Source organism: Penicillium psychrofluorescens (assembly GCF_964197705.1).
Source record: "Penicillium psychrofluorescens genome assembly, chromosome: 3".
In the NCBI taxonomy this organism is placed as follows: Eukaryota; Fungi; Ascomycota; class Eurotiomycetes; order Eurotiales; family Aspergillaceae; genus Penicillium; species Penicillium psychrofluorescens.
In genome coordinates this window covers 649,363-666,817 of record NC_133441.1, presented here as the reverse complement: position 1 = coordinate 666,817, position 17,455 = coordinate 649,363, and the positions used below count along the sequence as shown (strand labels likewise).

The following is a 17,455-nucleotide window of genomic DNA, read 5'->3' as shown; positions in this document are numbered from 1 at the left end:
CTTGGCCTGATCAATAAACTAGATGATGCATTCTTCAGTGTTTCTACTCTGCTTTGGCTTTTTGGCTCATCAAGTGCACTACGAAAAAAAAAAAGAGAATGGGATTTCACGATGTGATGATTTGCAACGATGAGAGTGGAGTGTGGGTGTTATGTACCATATGGTTTCTTTCTTCTTTTCTTTTTATTTTTTATTTTTCCTGTGTTGATACGAATTATGTCCACCGTTAATCTCTAATACCTCGATCCCCACCTGATCGTTTGTTCATCAATCCCTGTTCGCTCTAGCTAGCAAATGTCATCAGAGATCGGCAGATAGGCGGGAAATAGTCACGCTAGTTAAGCCTTTTTCTTTGTCTTTAGTAGTGCCGCAACATGTCTCCATTTTCGGCGCTTCTATGATAGTTCGTGCAGGGGCCGGCCGTTTAGGTGAGTCTTTTGACAGGTTGACAGGTTGACAGGTTATAGCCACTAGTTTCTTACCACTACACTGATGAGCGTTCCCTCCCTCCATCGGTGTCTGTGGATAGTGTGACCCACTCCAGTATGCCATCGAATCACAGACGGAGGAAGTAGGTAATTATGCATGGACACAAGATGCTGACGTCCTACAACAAAGAAAAGCAACTAAGTGGCTTCGTTCGTTTCCACCATTCTCTTCCCACGTTAGTTAGCCCGAACGGACCGTTTCTCCTTTTTCTTCTTCACTAGACTCATTACTAGTTCTCTCGACCACCCTGCAGCCGTCCATCGGGAACGCGGTCCAGCTTGGCACACATAATTGTTCATTTTCTCCCTTTCCACCTTCGCCACCCCTATACCCACTAACGCGCATCCCCTAGCTCGAGATGGCTCGAAATCGTGGAGCTAGACATATCGCATAACAGAACAAGACAAGAACCCCTCTTCCGGTATTTCCTATGCATACACTTGCAGGAAGCAGGTCAAGCTCCAGGGCTTCGCGTGATTGGCTATGTAGAATAATTACGGTTGGATACGAGCTCGTGGGCGATCAGCGAACGCAAAACACAGTACTTTATAGTACTACTGGCCCCGTCAGCTGTCTCTGTCGGTACCTCAATATTCCTAGCTAGGAAGGTGCTACCGCAAACCCCGAGCATGCGTATGGTGGTGGCGGTGGTACTTACACCGCTCCTACATACTATTACACTCTTCCTCCTTAACTGACAGCTGCAGTGTAGCCGTGTGTCAAAAACTCTATTGATGTGGTTTTTTTTAAATTCTTACTTGGTATGTACTTCATTCGTGCCCCCCGGCCCGTGCCGAGAGTGTCTTTTTGGTTCCTGAATAAGGTGTGAACTTTGATTCAGTCCCTGCTGAAATAATACTGTAGGATAAGTCTGTACATGCTACATACAATAATGTAGGCATTGTACCCACGCCACAGGGGCTGGACACTTTTCCTTCTTCGCTGGGCCAGACCAATTACTGCATTAGGGTGCGGCGAAAACAGCCACCGGTAATTGCTTGTACAGACTACTTATCTGCCAGCATTTGCCAGCACTTGTCCTGCCGGAACGGGCTTTTGGGATTGTCAGAGAGTAGACAGAACAGACAGGTAGATAGAAGAGTCGATTCGTCGCTGGGTTCGTCCACCGATCGGCAGTGCTCCTAAACCCGCCACGATTCCAATGGCAAGGTACGGGAGTCGGATACGATCCGCTGCGCGATCTTCTTCGCATAACCCTGTTGTTCTCTTTTTGCTTTTTTCTTTTCTTTCTTTTTGTTTCTTCTTCTTCTTCTTCTTCTTCTTCTTCTTCTTCTTCTTCTTCTTCTTCTTCTTCTTCTTCTTCTTGTTCTTTTTGTTCTTCTTTTTCGTAATTATTCTGCTTTGTGGCTTTGGTGTTGCTACGCTCTTGCAGAGGCAGCCGGCATCAGTAGCTTCGGATTTAAGCAGGCACAAAAAATACCGGCTGTTCAGGCTGCAGTTGTCATATTGCGCGTAGCCGGGGATATCCCAGATCCGCATGCGTGGTGGCTTGTTTTGCTGCGATCTATCGAGTTTAGTACCTCGGTACTGGGAAACGCGCGAGGCTGGTGGCGGCTGGTGTTCCGAAATTTCGGCTCAAAGAAGATCCTCCTTCTGCACCACTGCCGACGGCGGAGATGCAGAATCATAGTCCGGGCTGTCGAATGCAGGGGTTTTCGTCGGCTGTAAATGCCGCATATTCAATAGCGCAGTACACTAATTAGTCTCCGCTTGACTTGGATCTGCGTTCACCTTCTTCCCAGTTGGGCGATGTGGATGGATCGGCCTAATTGGCAGCTGTCAAGTTTCAGACCCCGCGCGCCGTCGGGAGGGAAAGGTCATTGGCCCTTGGATCCGAGAGATAGAGAGTGCAAACAACAATAAGCCCAACTTGACCGCTCTTCTCGCCGTCAGCATTGTCTGTCATGGCTGCGTGTGGAGAACTAACTGCAAGAAGCGAACCCAACCCGTTATTGTGGTTCGCGAGCGGCCTGGATCTTCGCGGACAGACCCCTTGTTTGGCCAAATCAAAGCCGACCGTAGCTGAAGTACCCAGAACAAATTCACTGGGGCCATTTCATCGGCTGCCACGTAGCTGGGAGAGGTACAGTACATGGGGAATACACCCGTAAAACTCGGGAAGCGCAGGGATCGCATGCCATTGGGCGGCTGGCAGGTAGATCCAACGATCAAGCTAGCAGCATGGATCGGAACGATCGACTCGGGCCTGTCTTACACAATAGTCACAATAGGTCAAGGCAAAAAAATATATTATAAAAAAAAGGCGTTGAGTATCCCCGACGAGCCTCGCACAACGCCACTCCTGACATCGGCTCAACCGGCCCATCATACTATCCCACTGCCTGTCACCTGCAACGCCGGCAGAGAAATCCCAGGATGATACTCCTACTCAAAGTGGCAGTTCTAGAGGTGGATCTGCGAAGGGACCGACTTTTTTTCTTCCTTCGGCTGACTGACAGACCATGTGCTTGCTGTATCTCGTATAAAAAGCGCAGGACGGCACATGATATGGCATCGCATGCATAGATCGACAAAGGCACACGGAAGCTTCAAGACATGTCAGTTACAGTTTTCTATTAGTCTCGTGCTCTCACTAAAGGGTGCACAGTAGTTGACTAGCAGCCATCTATATTCATCTTTTCTCCCGCTGCCACCGTCAGCGTCAGAAATGGCCTGTCCACGACTTGAAGCGGTGGCCCCGGCCCGAGATGAGGTGGATGTCAGATGAGATCTCAAGACCCACCGAACCATTGTCCTGGTTAATTTTTCCTGCCCGAGCAAGCTATGTATGTAAGCCTAGGCGTACAGCCTGAGGCTAAACCCGTAAGAGGGAAGCGTCAAAGCGTGATTTATCCTGGCTTCGTCACTGGTTAGTTAGCCTGTAGCCCCTCTCCCACTATCTCTTTCTCTCGCGTTCACTCTCTCTGTCAATCTGCGACACCAGTCCGGATCATGATCCTTGCACTGACTGGACTGTGGCTACCCAGCCCCGCTTCCCTCTCCTGTACCCCTGTTCCGGGAAGGGTATATTAGATGCTTCCTGGTCTATAAGATGACCGAAGAGAAGGGATCCCGCTGGTTTTCGTTGTGTTGCATGCTTGATTTTGGAGTGGTGATGGTTGGTTTGCTTCTTGGTGGTCGAGTCTGGCATAAATAGACTGAGGATGAGCTCAATGGTGGGAATATACTGAAATGATATGAGGTGAGGTAATTAGTTGAGTCTTCGGGCGAGGAATGGGAATGTATGTCACTAAGCTGAGTTTATTGAGAAATGTAGTCAAGGGAATAAAGAGATGAAAATCAGATATATATACTCGTCAACCAGCTCCACCACACTGAGATCAGTGGTCACTGTAAATATCACTGAGATGAAATGAAGATAAAGAGCCAAATCCGGAAAGACTGTCGGGTTGGGAGAAAGCAATTTGCAGAATTCGGTGGTGGTTTAGTGTGACGAGACAAAATCATACCCACAGCACGGCTGGGTTAGGGCTTGCGTTAAAGCAGGAAATCTGAGAATGTTGACGGTGATGGAGTCCTCTGTGACTGCCGTTTCCATATGCTTAGACTAGAGAGGCAAATGAAACTACTCTTCATAGCAATGCTGGTCTACTCAAACCTTGTCGCGGAGCAAAATGGAGATCAGTCGGGTAAGTCGTCGTAGACGAAGCGTCGAGATTGTCACTATCAGGGCAGAAGTTCCGAGATAAATCCGCCGACGATGTTCGGACTACTACGTAGAACGCTCTACTAGAAGCGAAAGTCAAGGACCAATACTACATTATTGCCGATTGGACAAGAACACTTCAAAAGCAATGGCCAACCTGATCGATCATGAAGAATAAAAATGGGTTTCATTTGCGTAGCCGCAATCCACAGCGTGGACTGGCATGCCAGCTGTTGCTGTTCATCTTTCCGATGCTAACAGAACCAATCCCAGCTGATTTTTTCTTTCCTTTCCGTAAAAGACAAACACCGACCGACGTAGAATGCTCCTCGCTTAGCGCTTGCTAGGCTTCTCCTGCGACTCCTTGAGCACCTTCTTGACGATCTTCTGCTCCTCGATCAGGAAGGCGCGCACAATGCGGTCCTTGACACAGCCAGCGCAGCGCGAGCCACCGTAGGCGCGGCTGACGTTCTTCTTGGGGCGGGAGATCTGGGAGTATTCGCGGGGGCGGAGGGCGGGAATCTGTTGATGCATGTTTAGTTTTGTGGAATTTTTTTTGTGAGAGAGAACGGTCGGAGTTTGTGGTGTGTCGTGTGTCGGTCCTCGATCGCACATCCACACAGAATTTTGAAATTTCGCTCAGGTCCGGCACACGACACAAACACACCCCACCGTTTAGGAGACACTCACGCCAGGGAGCTTGATGCCGCAGTCACCGCACTTGGGAGCGGTACCCTTCTTCTTCAGGTGCAGGTACCGGAGCTCACCACCGGGGGTCTTGATGATGCGAACCTTGTTGGACCGCGTGTTGTACCTGTTCGAATCACACAATCAATATCACGCACGAGAAAACGAAGAGCGATGCCATTTGCATCCGCTGGGATGTCGAGAAATGCGCAGGACCGGGGGGTAGGCAGTTGGGATTTTGAACGTACGGGTTCCGGCGGCGCTGGGAGGAAAGCGAGTCAGTTGAATTGAATTGAATATGATTTTGAAGGTAAGAGTAGAATACTCACGTATTGCAGTCTGTTGTTCGCCATTTTGTGTGCGTGAACCTCTGCGGGTGGTCGTCAAGAGTTGATGGTCGAGGATGAATTGCAGCGGGAAGTTTTTGTGTGGGTTTCGTTTGGCGAGTATGCGCTAAGCCGGATTGGGCCTAGCGCATGAGGAGAGCCGCCACGCTTTCTCTCGGGAAGCAAAAGTTGCTCAAGTCACGAGATTCGATTCTTTCATCCATCCTCTGTCACGCTGGGGAGTTCGATCGGCTGGGTCTTGTCATCGCCATCGATTAAATCTTCCCCTGTCAATCCTTTCCGTCCCGTCAAGTCGCGTGTCCATGCCTGATCTCCGACTGGGCCTGACGCGACTTTGAGCCCCAAACTCAACCTCCCTTGAGGGTGGGCGTACACCCTGACTCCAAACCTCCTCCATCAACACCCCATCCCCTCATCATCATGGCGTCTTTGCCGCCTCCCCCTCCTCCTCCAGGATGGGGCGCAGCTCCTCCTTCGATGCCCATGGCACCGCCGCCGCCAGGGTACCAGCCGCCCGCCGATCCGACCGTCGCAAAATTTGCGCAGAAGAAGAACGAGTGGCTGCGCACGCAACGCAATCGCTTCGGCGAAAAGAGAAAGGGGGGTTTCGTCGAGACGCAAAAGGCAGACATGCCGCCGGAGCATCTACGCAAAATCGTGAGGGATATCGGTGATGTCTCGCAGAAGAAATTCGCCAACGAGAAGCGCAGCTATCTTGGCGCGCTCAAGTTCATGCCCCACGCGGTGCTCAAGCTTCTGGAGAACATGCCCATGCCCTGGGAATCTGCAAGAGAAGTCAAGGTGTTGTATCACGTCAACGGGTGCCTCACCTTGGTGAACGAGACCCCACGCGTCATCGAACCCGTGTTCCATGCACAGTGGGCGACGATGTGGATGTGCATGCGTCGGGAGAAGAGCGATCGTCGACACTTCAAGCGCATGCGTTTCCCTCCCTTTGACGATGAAGAACCGCCGCTATCCTGGTCTGAGAATATCGAGGATGTGGAGCCCCTCGAACCCATCCAGATGGAGCTCGATGAATCCGAAGATTCCCCGGTATACGAGTGGTTCTACGACCACCGCCCTCTCCTTGATACGTCCCACGTCGGTGGCCCAAGCTACAAGAAGTGGAATTTGTCGCTTCCTCAGATGGCGACCCTGTATCGCCTGAGTCATCAGCTGCTCAGCGATGTCGTCGATGAAAACTATCACCACATGTTCGACCTGAACAGCTTCTTCACTGCCAAGGCCCTGAACGTTGCGATCCCCGGTGGTCCCCGTTTCGAACCCCTCTATAAGGACATCGACCCCAACGACGAGGATTTCAGCGAGTTCAACGCCATCGACCGCATCATCTTCCGCGCTCCCATTCGGACCGAGTACCGAGTGGCGTTCCCGTTTCTGTACAATACCCTTCCACGGAGCGTCAAGGTCTCCTGGTACTCTCACCCTCAGGTGGTCTATGTTCGGACCGAAGATCCCAACCTGCCTGCATTCTACTTCGACCCCGTCATCAACCCCATCTCCTCTCGTTCCGTCAAGCCCAAGAACATCACGGTCAGCCACGAAGACGAAATTTTCGGATATGGCAATGAGGAGGATGACTTTGAGCTACCGGGAGAAGTTGAACCGTTCTTCGAGGACGAGGAACTTTACACCACGGAGACCGCGTCTGCTATCGCTCTGTGGTGGGCCCCTCACCCGTTTGACAAGCGGTCCGGCAAGATGGTTCGTGCCCAGGACGTGCCGCTGGTGAAACAGTGGTATCTGGAACACTGCCCGCAGGGTCAACCTGTCAAGGTTCGGGTATCATACCAAAAGCTTCTCAAGACTTACGTGCTCAACGAGCTTCACAAGAAGAAGCCAAAGGCTCAGAGCAAGCAGAACCTGATGAAGACTTTAAAGTCGACCAAGTTCTTCCAGCAGACGACCATCGACTGGGTTGAGGCCGGTCTACAGGTCTGCCGCCAGGGTTTCAACATGCTGAACCTGCTCATCCACCGCAAGAACCTGACCTACTTGCATCTCGACTACAACTTCAACCTGAAGCCCGTCAAGACCCTGACCACCAAGGAGCGAAAGAAGTCCCGCTTCGGAAACGCGTTTCACTTGATGCGAGAAATTCTGCGCCTGACCAAACTGATTGTCGATGCCCAGGTCCAATATCGTCTGGGCAACATCGACGCTTTCCAGTTGGCGGATGGCATCCTCTATGCCTTCAACCACGTTGGTCAGCTCACCGGTATGTACCGGTACAAGTACAAGTTGATGCACCAGATCCGGTCGTGCAAAGATCTGAAGCACCTCATCTACTACCGTTTCAACTCCGGTCCCGTCGGCAAGGGTCCTGGCTGCGGTTTCTGGGCGCCTGCCTGGCGAGTCTGGCTGTTCTTCATGCGCGGTATCATCCCTCTGCTGGAGCGGTGGCTCGGAAACCTGCTTTCTCGTCAGTTCGAGGGCCGCCACAGCAAGGGTGTAGCCAAGACCGTGACCAAGCAGCGTGTGGAATCCCATTTCGATTTGGAACTCCGCGCATCTGTGATGGCAGATCTTATGGACATGATGCCCGAGGGCATTAAGCAGAACAAGGTCAATGTCGTCCTGCAACATCTGTCTGAGGCATGGAGATGCTGGAAGAGTAACATCCCTTGGAAGGTTCCGGGTCTGCCTGCTCCGATTGAGAACATCATCCTTCGATATGTCAAGAGCAAGGCTGACTGGTGGATTTCGGTTGCTCACTATAATCGCGAGAGAATTCGTCGTGGTGCCACCGTCGACAAGACAGTCGCCAAGAAGAACCTGGGTCGTCTTACCCGTCTTTGGCTGAAGTCCGAGCAAGAAAGGCAGCACAATTACTTGAAAGACGGCCCGTACGTTTCATCCGAGGAGGCAGTTGCCATTTACACGACCATGGTCCACTGGCTGGAGTCTCGCAAATTCTCTCCAATTCCGTTCCCCAGTGTCTCGTACAAGCACGACACGAAGATCCTTATTCTGGCTCTGGAACGACTGCGCGAATCATACTCCGTGAAGGGCCGACTGAACCAGAGCCAGCGCGAGGAACTCGCGCTCATCGAACAGGCTTATGACTCTCCTGGAACCACCCTGGCGAGAATCAAGCGTTTCCTCCTGACCCAGAGAGCCTTTAAAGAGGTTGGCATTGATATGAATGACAACTACAATAACATCAACCCTGTCTACGACATTGAACCCATCGAAAAGATTACCGATGCTTACCTGGATCAATACCTCTGGTACCAAGCGGAGCAGCGCCACCTCTTCCCCGCCTGGATTAAGCCCTCAGATTCGGAAGTGCCTCCCCTTTTGGCTTACAAGTGGACCCAAGGTATTAACAACTTGTCCAACGTCTGGGAGAGTGACGAGGGCGAGACCAACGTCATGATTGAGACCGAGTTGTCCAAGGTCTACGAGAAGATCGACCTGACCCTTTTGAACCGAATGCTTCGTCTGATCATGGACCACAACTTGGCAGACTACATCACCTCCAAGAACAATGTCCAGCTGAGCTACAAGGATATGAACCACACAAACAGTTACGGACTGATCCGTGGTCTTCAGTTTTCGGGGTTCGTGTTCCAGTACTACGGCATGATGATTGACTTGTTGCTCCTCGGCCTCCAGCGAGCCAGCGAGATGGCCGGGCCGCCCGCGAGCCCCAATGACTTCCTGCAATTCAGAGACCGTCCGACCGAGACCAGGCATCCTATCCGTCTCTACACCCGTTACGTCGACAAGATCTGGGTCTTCTTCCGATTCTCCGCGGATGAGTCCCGAGACTTGATCCAGCGTTTCTTGACCGAGAATCCAGACCCGAACTTTGAGAACGTCATTGGTTACAAGAATAAGAAGTGCTGGCCTCGTGATTGTCGGATGCGCCTGATGCGCCACGATGTTAACCTGGGACGTGCCGTGTTCTGGGATATGAAGAATCGTCTCCCCAGATCTATCACAACCATCGACTGGGATGACACGTTTGCTAGCGTCTACAGCAAGGACAACCCTAACTTGCTGTTCTCTATGGGTGGATTCGAAGTTCGTATCCTTCCTAAGATTCGGAATCAGAATGAGGAGTTCTCGGTCAAGGACAGCGTGTGGTCTCTGGTCGACAACACAACCAAGGAACGGACGGCCCATGCCTTCCTTCAGGTCACCGAAGAGGACATCCAGAAGTTCAACAACCGTATCCGGCAAATCCTCATGTCCTCTGGATCGACGACTTTCACCAAGATCGCTAACAAGTGGAACACGGCGCTGATTGCTCTCTTCACCTATTACCGTGAGGCTGCTGTTTCGACCGTCAACCTTCTTGACACCATTGTCAAGTGCGAGACAAAGATTCAAACCCGTGTCAAGATTGGATTGAACTCCAAGATGCCTTCGCGTTTCCCTCCGGCTGTGTTTTATACTCCGAAGGAATTGGGTGGTCTGGGTATGATCTCCGGATCTCACATCCTCATCCCCACCAGCGACAAGCGTTGGTCAAAGCAAACGGACACGGGCATCACCCACTTCCGGGCAGGTATGTCTCACGACGAAGAGACTCTGATCCCCAACATCTTCCGATACATCATTCCCTGGGAAGCCGAGTTCATCGACTCGCAGCGCGTGTGGATGGAGTACTCCCAGAAGCGAATGGAGGCCCAACAGCAGAACCGGCGCTTGACGTTGGAGGATCTGGAAGACAGCTGGGACCGTGGTCTGCCACGTATCAACACGCTTTTCCAAAAGGACCGAAGCACCCTCAGCTTCGACAAGGGATTCCGACTTCGCGCGGAGTTCAAGCAGTACCAGCTGATGAAGAGCAATCCGTTCTGGTGGACTAGCCAAAGGCACGATGGCAAGCTTTGGAATTTGAACGCTTACCGGACGGATGTCATTCAGGCCCTAGGTGGTGTAGAGACCATTCTGGAGCACACCCTATTCAAGGCGACGGCTTTCCCATCTTGGGAGGGTCTGTTCTGGGAGAGAGCATCAGGTAAGATCTGGCCCCCCCGGAAAATACGACGAAACTTTTGCTAACTATTTCTCTAGGCTTTGAGGAGTCGATGAAATTCAAGAAGCTTACCAACGCTCAGCGGTCTGGTTTGAACCAGATTCCCAACCGTCGTTTCACCCTCTGGTGGTCCCCCACGATCAACCGTGCCAACGTCTATGTTGGTTTCCAGGTGCAGCTGGATCTCACCGGTATCTTCTTGCACGGCAAGATCCCAACCCTGAAGATCTCTTTGATCCAGATCTTCCGTGCCCACTTGTGGCAGAAGATCCACGAGTCCGTGGTCATGGACTTGTGTCAGGTTTTTGACCAAGAACTGGAACAGCTTGGTGTCGAGGCGGTCCAAAAGGAGACGATTCATCCACGTAAATCTTACAAGATGAACAGTTCTTGCGCGGATATCCTTCTCTTCGCGACCAACAAGTGGAACGTCACCCGGCCTTCTCTGTTGTTCGATACGAAGGACGTCTACGAACCCAACACGACGAACAAGTTCTGGCTTGATGTGCAGCTGAGGTATGGCGACTACGATTCACACGATATTGAACGCTACGTCCGTGCCAAGTATCTCGACTACACCACCGACAGCATGAGCATCTATCCTTCCGCCACCGGTCTGATGATCGGCATCGACCTTGCCTACAACCTGTACTCGGCTTACGGCCAGTACTTCCCGGGCCTGAAGACTTTGATCCAGCAGGCCATGGCCAAGGTTATGAAAGCGAACCCGGCTTTGTACGTGCTGCGTGAGCGTATCCGCAAGGGTCTGCAGCTGTACGCTTCAGAGAGCAACCAGGAGTTCCTCAACTCGCAGAACTACTCGGAGCTGTTCAGTCCGCAGATTCAGCTGTTCATCGATGACACCAATGTCTACCGTGTCACGATCCACAAGACGTTCGAAGGTAACTTGACCACAAAGCCCATCAACGGTGCAATCTTCATCTTCAATCCCCGAACTGGACAGCTGTTCTTGAAGATCATTCACACCAGCGTGTGGGCTGGCCAGAAGCGTCTTGGTCAATTGGCCAAATGGAAGACAGCCGAAGAAGTGGCGGCTTTGATTCGGTCTCTGCCTGTGGAAGAGCAACCGAAGCAGCTCATCGTTACCCGGAAGGGTCTGCTTGATCCTCTCGAGGTCCACCTTCTTGATTTCCCCAACATCTCCATCCGTGCGTCCGAGCTCCAGCTTCCTTTCCAGGCTGCCATGAAGGTTGAGAAGCTTGCGGACATGATTCTACGCGCGACTGAGCCTCAGATGGTTCTCTTCAACCTGTACGATGAATGGTTGAAGTCCATCTCCCCATACACCGCGTTCTCCCGATTGATTCTCATTCTGCGTGCGCTGCATGTCAACATTGACAAAGCTAAGATCCTCCTGCGGCCCGATAAGACCGTGATCACTCAAGAGCATCACATCTGGCCATCTCTCTCGGACGAGGACTGGATCAAGGTGGAAGTGCAGCTGCGTGACCTGATCTTGAACGACTACGGAAAGAAGAACAATGTCAACGTGCAGAGTTTGACCAGCAGTGAAGTCCGAGATATCATCTTGGGTATGGAGATCAGCGCCCCATCTCTGCAGCGACAGCAGGCTGCAGAGATTGAGAAGCAGCAGGAGGAGGCGAAGCAACTCACTGCCGTCACGACCAAGACGCAGAACGTGCGTGGAGAGGACATCATTGTCACCACCACTTCCCAGTATGAACAGCAGTCGTTTGCCTCGAAGACGGAGTGGCGGACCCGCGCCATCGCGACCTCGAACCTCCGGACGCGATCGAACAACATCTACGTCTCCTCTGACGACATCCGCGAGGAGGGCTACACCTACATCATGCCCAAGAACGTTCTCAAGCGATTCATCACGATCGCCGATCTCCGTGTGCAGGTTTCTGGATACATCTATGGCAGCTCTCCCCCCGACAACGAACAGGTCAAGGAGGTTCGCACTATCGTGATGATTCCCCAGGTCGGAAACACCCGGGATGTGCAACTGCCGCATCAGCTGCCCCAGCACGACTACCTGAACGGTCTGGAGCCGCTCGGTGTCATCCACACGGTTTCGGGCAATGAGCCACCCTACATGTCCGCGATGGATGTCACACAGCACGCGCGTCTCATGAACGCACACCCCTCGTGGGACAAGAAGACCGTGACCATGACCGTTTCGTTCACACCAGGGTCCGTCTCACTCGCCGCTTGGGGGCTCACTCCTACGGGCTACAAGTGGGGCGCCGAGAATAAGGACATGAGTTCGGATCAGCCGCAGGGCTTCGCCACCAACATGGGTGAGAAGTGCCAGCTGCTTCTCAGTGACAAGATCCGCGGCTATTTCCTCGTCCCCGAGGACAATGTCTGGAACTACAGCTTTATGGGTAGCTCCTTCGGCAGCGTGGAAAAGAGGCCCGTTTACGTCAAGATTGACACCCCGCTGCGCTTCTATGATGATCAACATCGGCCTCTGCATTTCCAGAACTTCGCTGAGCTCGAGGATATCTGGGTGGATCGGTCTGACAACTTCGAGTGATTTTGTTTCTCTGGCGTGTATTCTCGTTTGATTTTTTTTTTTGGCTTTTCTGGGGGTTGGTTTCTTTGTATCAAGACCATCTAATTTATGTACTGTTGGGAGGCTTGAGCCCCAAGACGAAGACGAGGTCTGTTGCTTATCGGCGTCAATTTTTGTATTATAGCCACTATGCCATTCGCGAAACAGCATGTCAAGTTCAAAAAAGATTGGTTTTTATTTCATCCATTATTCTCTATCCATGATCATCTTCTTCACCAGCTGCACCGCGAATATACAAAGGAGAGACAGACAGCAAGGGGTGCAGTCGACTTTACAATTTTGCGGCACGCGCCTGCCTCTAATTTCCTGCCGCGACGTGTGATAGCCTACACTACGCTGCTGCTGACGGGCCCAAGAGCAGCGCCGCTGGTCACCCGCTACCAGAATCACGCCTTCGCGGCGCACGGAGCTCCCGAACCCTAGTTTCCCTACCTGACGCTACGGGTCCGGGAAGGGCCGGGGCGAATCATATCCTGGTCAATTGACGGCACAGCTCCTCTAACGGGCAGCAAGCCTCATACATAAGCCGTGCTAAAGCGTGGTATTGGTCGCGGGAAGAGAAGAACAAAGAAACCAAAAGCGCATCGGCAGGGATCGACTCGCGCTATCGAATATACACGGGGTCCTTCTACCCCCGTCAGGGTCTCCCCGATGCTTATCGGTATTTCTTTTCGTAACGGTGTCATCCTCTCCCCGATCAATCAATTTGATGCCAGAGCCTCGGGAAACGGAGGGGCAGCTAGCTAGCTCTCACGCCCGGGTGTGGTTCGAACATTGAGACAAAGCGATAAATAATCAAATCAATGACAAACAGACAGATGTTGGGCCACGCCAACTTTCTGCACCTAAGGCGAGCCAGATCACCCCATCATCTGCCCCGTGCTGAGATCTTCCTGTCGGGTTGTGTTTGCCATCTGGCAGGTGCTTAGTGGGGGAGGGGTGGGAGGAAGCTTATTGTTTATTCGATGGCGGTGATGAAGCGATGTTTTCGCGTTAACTATAGGCTTGTTGCGCGCCTTGTTCTTCAACAACCTCTCCAGCAGACTGGGCCAGATTTTGGTGATTTTGGGACTGGCGTTTCGTTTCGATCATCCTGCTCTTCTTCTCCACCTCGTTTGAACGATGGGGTTCACCTCGAACCCTAGCCGAGGGCGAAAAAGGGGCGCAATAATACTGTTTCGACCCCATCACCCCCCTGTCTCTTTGCTCATGGGCTGCGTACCTTCCTCGCTAGTTCGTGCAATTGATTCGTGCGAAGCTCTTGCCATCCCCGAGCAGTCCGGCAAAGGGACAAATAGCCTCGCGCTGCTGACTTGGCTAAACCTAGATGGTATCTATCAGCCGATGCAATAGTCAGCTTTTTTTTCCCCTACCCCCTCCCCTGGTTCAAGAACGGGGAGTCTTTGCAGCGTGTTCCACTTGACGCTGGTGAAATCAGCCCTGACAATGCACCCTCCGTCCGGCCAGCAACGGGTAAGCCTGGATCAGAGGCTAGCGCAATCAAACCACCCCCCTCCCGGAGGCGTGATATCTTTGGTGTGGAGGGAACTTATAGACGACCACTGCTGCCGTCGGTTTGTCTTTTGCCGCTCTTATGAATCATGATTGGCATATTTCCTCAATCCTCTAGCTCGTCACCACTTTGAAATTTGCAGTCTTATATTCGGTCACGAACTCATTGTGACTGGCCCGGTTTCATAGGCTGGTCCCCTTTTCTTTTGACCGCGACGGTCATATGTGACAACGACTTCCTGCTCTGCGTATTGAACAGCCAATTGAGCTGCCTGCTGGGGCTCCATGCCCTAGCAGTGTCGATGTATGTCCGCGACGGTGGCGCACCCGTATCGAGGCTATGCAATCACCTTCTCTCACCATGGCCTCGACAAAGTCAACAGCCACGAAGATATGATCGTCTACAACCCTTCTCAGTCGTGCGCCGATAGATTACCCGAAAGTTTCTCTCCTGAAGGCCCACACCAGTCATCCTTTGCCCCATATTCACAGGCCAGGCTAGCGGCGCTGCCTCATACCGACCATGAACCACAGCCTGTCTTCATGGGATCGCAACAGATGCACTCGCGCCAAATCTCGCCGCAATACCACCCCCCGTCAACTTTCGAGCTCTCTCCTCTGAGAGACACGCAAGAACGATCTCGACCTGCCAGCACAGACAACAGCAGCCACCACATGGATCGCCGTATCGGGCATCAACCATCACCCCAACAGACACTGTTGAATAACGGGTCTTCTCCGCCGATCGGTTCTTCGGAGATGCTATACCCCGTCCCAAGCGACCATTCACCTACCCATCCACCTGACTATTCTCTTTCTCTCCCGCAACCTCAACACCACCACCACCGCCTCCCACCGCAAGCGTCCATCCGCTATGGCCTCGACCCGAGAATGGGGTCGCCGTCGCCGTCCTTGCCGGGCACTGCCCCCAACGTCGTAGGGCAGCCGGGCATGCCAACCCCAGCACCACGGCCGCGCGGGCCGAAGCTGAAGTTCACAAGAGAGGAAGACCTGCTCCTCGTGGAACTTAAGGAGATCAAGAACTTGACCTGGAAACAGATCGCGGATTTCTTTCCTGGCCGCACGAGCGGCACGCTACAGGTCCGGTACTGTACCAAGCTGAAGACGAAAGATGTCATCTGGACTGAGGATATGGTTTGTTTTGCTCTTTCATTCGAGCTTATTTCGGGCTATTATGCTAACTCGGAACAGGTGCATCGGCTTCAGCGTGCTGTCGACGAGTATGAGAATGACCAGTGGCGCATCATTGCTGGCAAAGTCGGGAATGGGTATACCCCTGCGGCGTGTCGCGAGAAGGCTTCGCAATTTAGTTGAACTACTCTGTGTGTATATATCTAGGTCCTTGATAGCAACTATTGTTCCGTATACTACCATCTCCCATAAACCTAAGCCCTAATTGCTACCCCAAAGTAGCCATTTCTGCACTGGTGGCATCCACAGTCTACCGTATGAGCTCCCACGCTCCCATTGGCCACTGCTGCACAGCCAATCATAGTCCGAACGGGCGGAAGCGGCATCCATCGTCAATCCTCGTCCTCAACCGCAACCTCTCCTTCCACTCACACCCACACCCCCGTCGTTGTCCCTTCTCCCCTCCACAACAAAGGACAATGTTCCTCCAACGCACGGTTTCCACCCTTGCGCGGCGCTCGCCCGCCCGCACTTTCGCTATTGCCCGCCCGTTCTCCTCTTCCGTGGCTCGCCGTACGTGACAAAACCCCCAGTGATCTTGAACCGCCTTCTGCACACCCATGACACCATGATCCTGACTACGCCCCTCGGCCCGACTCAATTGGCTCTGTGCAGATAGCGATAGCAATGTAGCTGATATGTGGGCTCTGGCTAATCCGAATTTGCACACAGGTAACGACAAGAAGTGGGCTCCCAAGCAGGAGGGCAAGGTTCTCCCCTTTGACGGTTAGTACACCACCCAACCCGACATACCACGCCCAATCTGCAATGGTTCTTCTCTTCGGCGGGATGTCAGGGGGGATTGATTCGAATTTTGGATGCAATTGAGCTGCATTGGACCTCGTTTCCGGTTTTCCATCATCCCCCGACCGACCGACCGAGAGGAAAGACATGCCGTGCCGACTGGACCTGCACCCATTGAAGATATCCACACCACCACCAATCTCAGACACTAACTAACGCCCTCCGCACAGAGATCAAGAACGAGGACGACCTGATCGCCCCCGGTGCCAAGCCCGGCACCGTCCCGACCGACATCAGCCAGGCCACCGGTCTGGAGCGTCTGGAGCTCATCGGAAAGATGCAGGGCATTGACATTTTCGACATGCGGCCCCTGGATGCCTCCCGGAAAGGTACTGCCTTCTTTTGTCGTGTCATCGACGATGTCATCACGATGGCCGGTTGACTGATTATGATAAACAGGAACCCTCGACAACCCCATCATCGTCACCGGCGCCGGTGATGAGCAGTACGCTGGTTGCACCGGCTACCCGGCAGACTCGCACCAGGTTAACTGGCTGACTGTAAGGTTTACCTTGTTATTGTTATTTTGTATGCTATGCTAATCGACCTGAATGAATAGGTGTCCCGCGAGCGTCCCATCGAGCGCTGCAACGAGTGCGGCAACGTCGTCAAGCTGAACTACGTCGGTCCCGAGGAGGATCCCCACGCCCGTACGTTTTCCCTGCATAGCAGCGCTATCTTCCAAAGACTTTTGAAATTACTACAAAACAAACGAGAAAAACTAACATGCCACCTCTTCAATAGACGACCACGGTCACGGTCACGGCCACCCAGCCCACGAAGAACCCAAGACTTTCGCCGACTTCGTCAAGCCCGACTACTGGTACCGGTAAATCTACTCGTCTCTCCCGAGTACCATACCATCATTTAAACGGGTTGCTCTGTTCGGTTCGGCTCTGTTTTGTTCTTTGCCAAAACAAAAACATGAGAGTCTGTGTCTGTACCTCGCGTGTCTTGTCCTTATCTACCGTCTCTTTTGTAGAATAGTTCTCTATAGTGGGTGAAAATGAGAGTTTGGGGGTGTGAAATGGTTTTTATTCTTTCGGTCTGTCTTGTCGCTGGGTAGATGGATGTAGAAAAGGTTCTTATGTCTGCTTCACAGGAAGGAAGGCTAGGTAACAATATCTCTTCGGGTTGAA

At 52.5% G+C, this 17,455-nt stretch overlaps 4 protein-coding genes across 4 annotated transcripts; 3 read left to right on the top strand and 1 right to left on the bottom strand.

The window, feature by feature from the left end:
* Window positions 1–4,510: 4,510 nt before the first annotated feature.
* PFLUO_LOCUS4374 (60S ribosomal protein L34B) lies at window positions 4,511–5,217 on the bottom strand (the record flags this gene model as incomplete). Its single annotated transcript, XM_073781717.1, has 4 exons — window positions 4,511–4,699; window positions 4,868–4,991; window positions 5,023–5,126; window positions 5,194–5,217. 4 exons carry the CDS (start codon window positions 5,215–5,217, stop codon window positions 4,511–4,513), a joined length of 441 nt encoding a protein of 146 aa, XP_073638444.1.
* Window positions 5,218–5,631: 414 nt separating this feature from the next.
* Window positions 5,632–12,749, top strand: PFLUO_LOCUS4373 (pre-mRNA-splicing factor 8; the record flags this gene model as incomplete). Its single annotated transcript, XM_073781716.1, has 2 exons — window positions 5,632–10,207; window positions 10,264–12,749. The coding sequence occupies 2 exons, from the start codon at window positions 5,632–5,634 to the stop codon at window positions 12,747–12,749; spliced, it is 7,062 nt and encodes a 2,353-aa protein (XP_073638443.1).
* Window positions 12,750–15,191: 2,442 nt separating this feature from the next.
* Window positions 15,192–15,635, top strand: PFLUO_LOCUS4372 (uncharacterized protein; the record flags this gene model as incomplete). Its single annotated transcript, XM_073781715.1, has 2 exons — window positions 15,192–15,455; window positions 15,513–15,635. The coding sequence occupies 2 exons, from the start codon at window positions 15,192–15,194 to the stop codon at window positions 15,633–15,635; spliced, it is 387 nt and encodes a 128-aa protein (XP_073638442.1).
* Window positions 15,636–15,931: 296 nt separating this feature from the next.
* Window positions 15,932–17,149, top strand: PFLUO_LOCUS4371 (Cytochrome c oxidase subunit 4; the record flags this gene model as incomplete). Its single annotated transcript, XM_073781714.1, has 6 exons — window positions 15,932–16,025; window positions 16,185–16,238; window positions 16,487–16,645; window positions 16,716–16,816; window positions 16,876–16,966; window positions 17,061–17,149. The coding sequence occupies 6 exons, from the start codon at window positions 15,932–15,934 to the stop codon at window positions 17,147–17,149; spliced, it is 588 nt and encodes a 195-aa protein (XP_073638441.1).
* Between the last annotated feature and the right edge of the window lie 306 nt (window positions 17,150–17,455).